Genomic DNA, 9,751 nt, shown 5'->3' with positions numbered 1-9,751 from the left:
AAGGACATCGAAAGCACTGTATACTTGAAATGGAAATGTTACCAGAAAAGGAGGTCCTGAAAATCTAGGAAATGAGTGTGCAAGAAACAGTTGAGCGGCACAGAGTGTATGTATCAACAGTTACTTTACCACATACGTAGGGGGTTCGACGCGCTGCTGAGAAGCCTCCAGTGTCATGTATAAAGCGGCTAGGTAAGTGGTTTCCAAACAGGGTGTTCCTCTACGAATCATATGAATATGACAATGACTTGTCACGCTGTCTCAATATATATATGTATATACATAATGAGCGTGTAAGAGCTTTATATAATAGGTGTAAATATACATATATATATATATATATATATATATATTATATATATATATATATATATATACTGTTTACGCAAAATGTATAGTTGGTCACAATCTACTTGGAAAAACCGTGGGTATTATAGAACGACGAAAAATCTCAGAAATTCCGCATTTAACGACAACAGCAGCAACAGTAATTAAACCGAAACAGAAGTCTCCATCCGACTAATTCAAGCGGTGTCCGGCAACGATAACTGCTTGACTCGAGGGATTATTCCCGTCAAGCGTTTGAAGGCTGCCTTAATCCAATTAGGAAGACGCCAGTCATCTGAATATTCTCCCAGTACCTATTATCGGAGAATTACATGCGCATATATACGAACATACAGTTACACGTATATATACGCGACCGCGCAAATACGAACATAAACGTGTATGCTTTTATACTGTCCGAAAATCTTTTATAAAAATATTGTTTATATATCAACAAAGATCACGTATCAATACACATACATAACACACACATATATATTATGATACAAGAAACATTTCACCAGCAAAATATTTTAAATACACATACATAAACACTCACACACCCGATAATGCAAATAATATATATATATATATATATATATATATATATATATATATATATATGTATATATATATATATATATATATAATATATATATATATATTATATAACTAAATAAAACGAAGAGAAGGCAGTGGTTCCCATACCTTTGCTCTGAGATTCATAACCCCCTTTTTCCCCTTTTATCCGTGGCATTTGACATTTAAGACTCAAACTCAAGTTTTTTTTTTTTTATTAGTATTATTTTTCCCTTAGACGACCGCCTTTGTTACGAGCGTGGAACGTAAAACTCAACTGACAGATTAACTCGTCCATCACGTGAGATGTTTGTCGTAATCTGTTGTTTTTGGGTTTTAATGCATGGGCGACGGTAGACAATTAAGTATTTATTGTATTACCATCGTAAACATATACCTGAATGCGAATCCGATATATATATATATATATATATATATATATATATATATATATATATATACACATATATATATACATGCACGTATATATACATGTATATATATACATTCAAGACCCCCACACACACAGAGAGAGAGAGAGAGAGAGAGAGAGAGAGAGAGAGAGAGAGAGAGAGAGAGAGAGAGAAATTATGACAAGGCCAGACACAAAACACAAAGGGAGGCATCCTCCCTCTTTCTGTCTACTGAATCACCAATTCCTAGAATAAACAGGCAGTAATACAACACAATGACATCATGTTACCCAAATTACACATCCGCGTGTCCAAAAATGGTAACCGGGTTACTTTATTACACTAATGCTGTTGTTGTTGTTAGTTAACGAAACCATTCGATAATTCCAGCTTCAGCATTATTGCGGTTTTATTTATATCACTATCGTTGGTTTCAATATCATCAGTCCGTAATTATAGGGCATTTCAACTAAAATTAAGTGATGTGGTTGTTGCTCGTTTGTTATTAGTGTACAGAAAAGCATATATGTAGAATCTAGGCCATAGGCCAAACGCTCGGGCCTATGAGGTCATTCAGCGCTGAAACGGAAAGTGACGGCATAAAGGTTTGAAAGTTGTAACAGGAGTAAAACCCCTTGGTTACACTATAGCTTAATTATTAGTAGAGGTTGGACAAGTGAGATGGAAGAAAATGAATCTGAACGGAGGATCGGGAAAAGGAATGAAAGAAGGTGCAGCTGGAGGCCAAAAGAACGCCGAAAAAAAAAAAGTAATGCCTACAGTGCACCGCGTGAGGTGCACTGAATGACAACAGCACAGCAAGAGGAAAGCACCATTATTATACACCGCACTCGGGGGTATTCCTGGCAGGTATCCAGTTTCAAATGGGCATGTCATGACCGTGTGGGTATGACCATGTTCCGTCTCATGTGGTGCCCAGGTGCGTGTTTATCCTTTCGTCGGCCCGTCAATAATTAAGGAAGGGGCTACATTTCAACCTTCTGATTAGGAATTCCGATGATCGCAGATCGTCTGAACCCTCAGAATTTAAAGATCACTCGACTTCTGAATACGTCGGCTGTTAGTCACTGATACATTTCAATAGGCAAGGTTGCACTGAGAGAGAGAGAGAGAGAGAGAGAGAGAGAGAGAGAGAGAGAGAGAGAAACTTATGTAAGACATTAACTATTTAAACAACTTCTCAGAATACATAATGAATGGCTCAGTGGGGGTGCGGTTACCTCGTCGAGGTAATCCTCACTGACAGATCATTGACCACTCAAGAGGTTTTTCTCTCCCCCCCCCCCCTCTAGCTGCGACCCTCAACGAACGAGTAACAATGATATACATGATTCACTGCATAGGTTAACAGAGGGTCCCTCAGTTTGCAAGCAAGTGCTCTTACCACTGCATGAGAGAGAGAGAGAGAGAGAGAGAGAGAGAGAGAGAGAGAGAGAGAGAGAGGGGGGGGGGGGTTATTTTCCCTCGTAATGCCCTGGATACCCCAGTGGCTGCTTGGCATTCGTGGGCTAGAAAACCGCTATATTGGCGAATATGACAGTTCCTGATAAGCCAGTAAGAATAACGGGGCCTTCATGACAGGTTCGTCCTGACCAATGAGAAGTGGCCACGTCATGACTACTCCTCATGACGTTGACGATTGACTGACCAATAGGCATTCGAGATAGCTCTTCCTACCTCCCCCAACCTATATCGTCTACTACCTTGGTTTCCGTCACGGACCGTCCATCTATTTCGTTATTTATATCGGGTGGCCGCGTCATATTTAGCGATGTGTCTTCTGCAAATGTCAGTAAATGTGGTATGTGTGGCCAAGGACAGTTATGTACACTTTATCGTAGTAACACTTCACAATATCGACTTTATAAAAATGCATTGATGATTACCAGCACTCTGTGAAAAACACTGACATCTATTAACTGGTTTAAAAGGAATTTGATTTATTTTTTTTGGTAGCATTTTTTTTCTATTACCTTCTGTTACCTCTGTAATGAACACCGTAATCTTTGGACGCTTGAATTTAAAATTCAAGGTTCCTATGGGGTGCCTCTATATGAAGAGTTTCATCTTCTTAATAATAATTATAATAATGGAGAAACAAATCCACAGTTATGTAAATGTACAGTTCATTAAATTTAAAACTGTAAGGATAACTTTCGGGAATCTGTTGGGTTCCCCTTATCAAAGAGATTGATAAGGGGAACCGAACAGATTCCCGAAAGCTATCCTTAAAGTTTTAAATTTACATATACGTATGTACATTTACATAACTGTGGATTTGTTTCTCCATTTGAAGACTCGTGCTACTATGAGGATTTTTTAATAATAATAATAATAATAACAATAATAATAATTATAATAATAATTAGCATATATGGGATCGGACATTTCGAACACTATTATTAGATGCAAGACAAAAATTATAAGTTTGTATTTTCATAAAATAAATAAGTTATGAAAAAAAATACATGCCCTGAAGTTATGAACGTAACCTTGTGCATTTCAGGCTTTCGTTATGCCTGCTATTCCTAATCCTTGCTGGGCCAAGACTCGGAGCGTACTACATCCTCTTAAATTCGTTAAACGTATAACTCAAAAGTCATTCCCCCCCCTCCCCCCAACATATTTTTCACACGAATTTGTCGAATCACACTGAATCTATATGGGAAGTATGATAACACTTCATCAATGGTGAAACTGAAATACGAGACACACGAGCCTAAATGGCTAATTTAATACGTAACTCAAACTTAACACAAACACAAACTTAAACCCTAGCCTTTCTTAATCGAGGGTATGGTTGTAATATGTATGTATCTTCCAGGGATGTGTTTATTGTTTTTCTGGTTACGTTCTTTTAAATATATATATTATATATAATATATATATATATATATATATATATATCTATATATATATATATATATATATATATGTGTGTGTGTGTGTGTGTGTGTGTGTGTGTATGTGTGTGTGTGTGAGTAAATATGAATAAAACATTATTAATTCCCTTAATAAAAACAACACCTAACATAACTTCGCACAGCATAAACCTTATAAGTCATGTCTTATATTACAATATTCATCCTCCAAAAAGTGTTCATTGTTCATCATATTACGCACGCACATAATATGTAAAACAAAGTAATTTTGTAATAAAAGAGGTTAGGGAAACTTACCACTGAGAAAACTATATAAAACTTGTTGAATATTGCACTGTGCTCTAAGGAATGCAGGATGTCTCTTAATACCAGTTTCATCTGAAAGATAATTGGTTGATAACATTAAAACATAATGTTTTTTTTCAAGTTTTCAGTGCGAGAGAGAGGGAGAGAGAGAGAGAGAGAGCACAGTAATAAACTTAATCTAACCCAGCTTCCAGGCGCTGTAGCCTAACCTATCGAAGTGACCTTCACCAAAGCCTCTGGAGAAGAGCGCATCCTTAGGCATATGAGAGAGAGAGAGAGAGAGAGAGAAAAGAAGATTTTCGTCAATTAGAAGCAAAATGACTAAATGTTTTGGAAATGTGTTTGATTTCTGGTAGGGATGGGCCTTGCTTCGCTTTTAAACAAACACAGTTTTGCTGTGGCTAGATGAGTGAGCCGATCTACGTAGTTCACTGTTAGGATGGATGGTTGACTAAGGCCCCGTCCACACGGTCGAGCTTTGGTCGACGAACTTTGTCCGATGTGACGTCAGAAGCGGAGAAACAGCGAGAAAAGTCAGATCTTTGCCGCGGTTTCTCCGCTTCTGACGTCACATCGAACAATGTTAGTCGAGCAAAGCTCGGCCGTGTGGACGGGGCCTAACATATTCGACCACCTTTCTCTTCTCTCATATAGCTACTACAAGCATTCTGTTAATACCCGAAGCTTGAACAACAGCAGCGACACAAAAAGGACAACTAGCCTAAATTATAACAAATTTTGAATAAAGTTAATTACATCCTTAGCTTCACTATTATTATATAATAGAACTCTTGAGTACTTAATAGCAACGTGGCAAAATCAACCCAGCAAATCAAATTGCTAGACTATCGTATTACTTGGAACGAAATGGTTTTAGTTAAACTTTACATATTTTTATACTGGCCACAATTCTTTGACTGCCCTTGACACTATATATAACTTATGCATTTTGGGTTATTTTACTTTTGGAAAGAAGAAGAAGAAGAAACTACTCATATCTGTTTACAAATGTTACGGATTTCATAAACGTGACTATGAGAGCTAAAGTGAATTTGAATTTAATATAGAATTTAGGCCAGCGGCCAAGCACTGGGACCTAAGAGGTCATTCAGCGCTGTAACGGAAATTGTCAGTAAAAGGTTTGAATGGTGAAGCAGAAAAACCTTGCAGTTGTACTATGAATCAATTGTTAGAATAGTCTCGTACACAGACACACACATATTATATAACATTCATCCACATAACAATACAAACCACACACGGATATATTCTCAACCAACCAAATCCTAGAGCAAAAACAGCCATTACGGGGATAAAAATGGAAATTCTCATTCGGCCTATCATAAACGTCAGAGCAAATCCATCGATCGGCATGTGCGTGGAGTTGATGTCAACTCCGGCTAGTATCTCGCAATCATGCTGTTATCGAGCTGACGTTTAATGTTGTTTATTTGTTACGGTTGTCCGAGATCATAAATCTCGCTTAATAGCCGGGCAATAATGACAGAGAGAGAGAGAGAGAGAGAGATTTTAATACTATACTTTCAAGTTACAAATATCCACCACCGACAACTACAGCTACCAGATTTATGAAGGCAACAACATTATTTTCAAATTTTTAATATAAGTGTTGTTCTAAAGTCATTGCCAATCAACATCTGGTAATTAGTGTTACACCGCTACTATAGTAGATTCACATCAACCGTGCATTTGATGTCTAGGCCCGTCCCTAAAAGGGCCCCATACACTGAACTATTGTCTGTATCGTTCGCAAAAGTGTATGGGCTTGTGTGTATGTGTGAATGCAAAAGTGGGCGGAGTTTCGTGTCTGAACGATCTCGGCGGGAACCTGTCACAAGAGTTGCTGGCTTATACCGTCTGAATTGTATGCATTTGTCAATAACGACAATCGTTTAGACATTCGTTCATACAATCGTTCAGTGTATGGGCCTTTACGACGCTCCTGATTGGCTGTTCATAAGCCAATCACAGGGCTGGAAACTCTCAAGTCTCTCGAGAGTTCACATGGGCAGGATGAAAGTTCCACCTCTCCTGAGGAATAAGTCTTTCAAAAGTGTCCCTCAGGAGAGGTGGAATATGCATCCTGCCAATCAGGAGCGTCGTGAGGGACTGGCCTAGACATCAGATCACGGTTGATGTGTCTACTTTTTTTTTTTTTTACAGCGAGTGCAACATAACCAACAACAGCCAAACGTTCTTTTGACAACAAAATCTTCAGGCTATTCTTAACCAATCTTACCTCAACCCCCTTCGAAAGGGAGCAGGTACCTAGCCTTCAAAATAGACCTATAAATCCTCGTTGTGCTAACCTTAACATCACCACTGAGATAACATTGGGGTAACTTCCTCGCAATAAACTAGGCATTAAGTTCCCTCATCACTGCCAAAACCTCTCAGGCACGGTCTAACTAGACCGTTGTCCCAATTACAGTACGTTTACATGTAGGTTAATTTCTACCACATGATACAGAAACTAGCGTTGCCAAATTGTGGTTGTAATATTCTCGCATACATACATTATATATATATATATATACATATATCTATATATATAGTATATATATATATATATATATATATACATATATATAATACACACACCGCAACATGGCTAACGAAGAGGCATTAGGCTATTCTGCTTGGCAGATCTCCAGCCAACCGTATAGGTAGGCTAACTCACAATTATTTTGCTCGTAAAAAAATTAGGTCTATCAGATTCAATTTCTGCTACTAAAAACCGTCGAGCCGATTCTTCACATTTTACCATCATGATCTCGTTATTTCGAGAGAGAATTGTACCGATACTTCGACATTACACACGAGATAGTTGATCTAATTATTAGCTAGTAAATAAAATGGACATTTTGAGAGCGAACGCCGTCAGTAATTCCTTGCATTTCATTAAACCGGTCGTTTGACATATTGCTTAACGGTGTCCGTTGTTCTGAAAGCAAAAGTTATTTTAAACTTCCAATGACAATTTTAATAGGTTGAACTGAACGAATTATGAAATTTAGGCTGGGGTATTACGTCGAGCTCACAGGTAGCCTAACATACCTTCCACATTGACCTTCACTGCCATCGCTACCCAGGTACATACAAAAAGAATTTTAACTTCTATGCATCCATAGGAAGTACCTTCATCATTATTGTCAAAGTTTAGATAGTTTTCATGATTTATATAACCCCATGTGACCTTGTCCGGTTCGATAGCCGAAAGTATCCCATGCCAGCGCCAAATTTGGGATGTCAACAAGACTTACCTTCTTCAATTCTCGAACTGGGCAGTCATGAATCCTTTTGAAACACCTGTAACGTAATCTTACACCTCGATTACATGAATATTGAAATAAAATTACTTATGCATTGACTGGAGACAAAGTCGTTCACACACTCACAGTAGGACATCGTTCGTGATAATCCATGACATGTCAAAAAACTCGAATAACGATTAACGAATATTCGAAAGCTAGCGCCTCAGGAGGCGTTTGGAAACTGCACTGTAGTTGCCACATATCGTCATATAACCTTAATTCTTGCGGTATTTGCCGAATTTTCGATTGCTCTCCCTTTACTGCATTAAAATCACCTGGAATTCAATCTTTATGTCAATAAAAACATGTTGAACTAGAAATATATGACGTTTACCTTCCATGTATATACAAGCGGTGAAAAGGGGGCGTTTCCAACATCAGGGCCAAATATTTTTTAAAACAATCTCGAGTCAGTAGTGTCCATCAGCCTGACAAACATAACACCGTTATTCTCAATTATTCTCATTCACTTTATTTATCATGACTATAATTTTGACATTAAACCAGTTTTATTTTTTCCCATCACTAACTTGTGCAAATGGTTATGGGCTGTCCCGCTAAAAGGAAGATACTGAACATCTTTGGTTAGACTCATTTGAGTGAACTTGCTCCTCCAGAGTTTCGTAAGTCCCTTCCAAATGTAAAATGAACTCGCAAAGTGATCAAGATTATAAAAAATAGGGCAAGGATATAAACTGAACACCAGTTTTCCATTTATTATTCGTATTAAATACTCACATAAATAGATTCGTTATTTCAAAGCACAACATTTCACGGAAATATTAAGATTAAAAACATATTTGGTCATGCACGAAGATAAAGTAAAAGAAAAAATTGGGAAATTAAATCTTAATAGACCACGAAATACCCTACATACTGCTCCAGTATGGTACTACATATGGCTCTGTATATTTGTAAATTTGTTAAAGAGTGTCATACGACGTAATGAGCTCTTTTCGTTTTTTGTTCAAAAGACTCTTACGGTCGCAACAGCTCTTAAACTCTTAGTCAAGTTATGATAATTTCTTAAAAACCATTTTATTAATTACACTTTTCCATCAATTGTAGATACCACATAGCCACTTGCATATACACTATATAAACATATAAGCATGCAAATGCACATTTACATTATACATATACAGTATACACATTTCAAAGTGGTTCATGCAGCTTTCAGATGGATGAAATGTTTTAATTTTCCGACTTTGTTTTTTTTTTTTTCAAACTACTTGCCTACGAGACCTAAAAGAAAAGAAGGGAAGACATCACGCCAATCCTATAGCCTGCGTTTCGTGAGATTTTCCAAGGGCCCCTTTCTCGGATTTATATATAAAAAAAATATTAGGGTTACAATATCTGTAGTCTAGAGGACCACCCCATCGACATCCTTTTGGGACTTATGCTCCTTTTTGAGAGTCGACGTAGCCGTAGGACTGAGTTCCTCTTCGGGGTCAGTCAAGACGGCCAGAGTGCCCGTGGCTGCTGCCTCCTGCATGGCAGACCCAGCCAGCACTGGTCCCGTCACTAACTCCATGGATGCCCTGGCTGCCCTTCGCACGGCCTCACTTACCGTCGAGGCAGAGACGCTGGGCGAAAGAGGGAAGTTGGTCATCGACTGGGATGGTGACAGCGGCAGAGTCTGGTCGACTACGGGTCGATCTTCTGGGACGGACATCAGAGACTCCTGTCGTGGCAGGCGGCTCTCTTCCGGCACCATTCCCAGCGAATACTGTCTTTGCAGAGGTATTGAAGGGCCAGAGTTCTGCCGTTGGAGTGGTATATTTGGGGAGGAGTTCTGTCGACTGATGGCGAATACGCCTGGACGGGATGGAGGTGGGCCAACTACAGCGCGGTCCTCCGGGACAGTTGTCATGGATCCCTGGCG

The 9,751-nt window shown here is 38.5% G+C and overlaps 1 protein-coding gene across 7 annotated transcripts in view; it reads right to left on the bottom strand.

Moving 5' to 3' along the window:
* Nucleotides 1-8,564: 8,564 nt before the first annotated feature.
* Nucleotides 8,565-9,751, bottom strand: part of LOC135223521 (treacle protein-like) — a 443,099-nt gene continuing 441,912 nt past the window's right edge. For all 7 annotated transcript variants that reach the window (XM_064261986.1, XM_064261985.1, XM_064261980.1 and 4 more), the window contains one exon: nt 8,565-9,751. This exon is cut by the window's right edge and continues 1,503 nt beyond it. In XM_064261986.1, coding sequence (XP_064118056.1) covers nt 9,230-9,751 — 522 coding nt within the window. In that variant the 3' untranslated portion in view covers nt 8,565-9,229.

This window comes from Macrobrachium nipponense, chromosome 10, assembly GCF_015104395.2.
Source record: "Macrobrachium nipponense isolate FS-2020 chromosome 10, ASM1510439v2, whole genome shotgun sequence".
NCBI classification, from domain to species: domain Eukaryota; kingdom Metazoa; phylum Arthropoda; class Malacostraca; order Decapoda; family Palaemonidae; genus Macrobrachium; species Macrobrachium nipponense.
The sequence above is the reverse complement of the archived record's forward strand: the minus strand, read 5'-3'. Positions and strand labels throughout refer to the sequence as shown.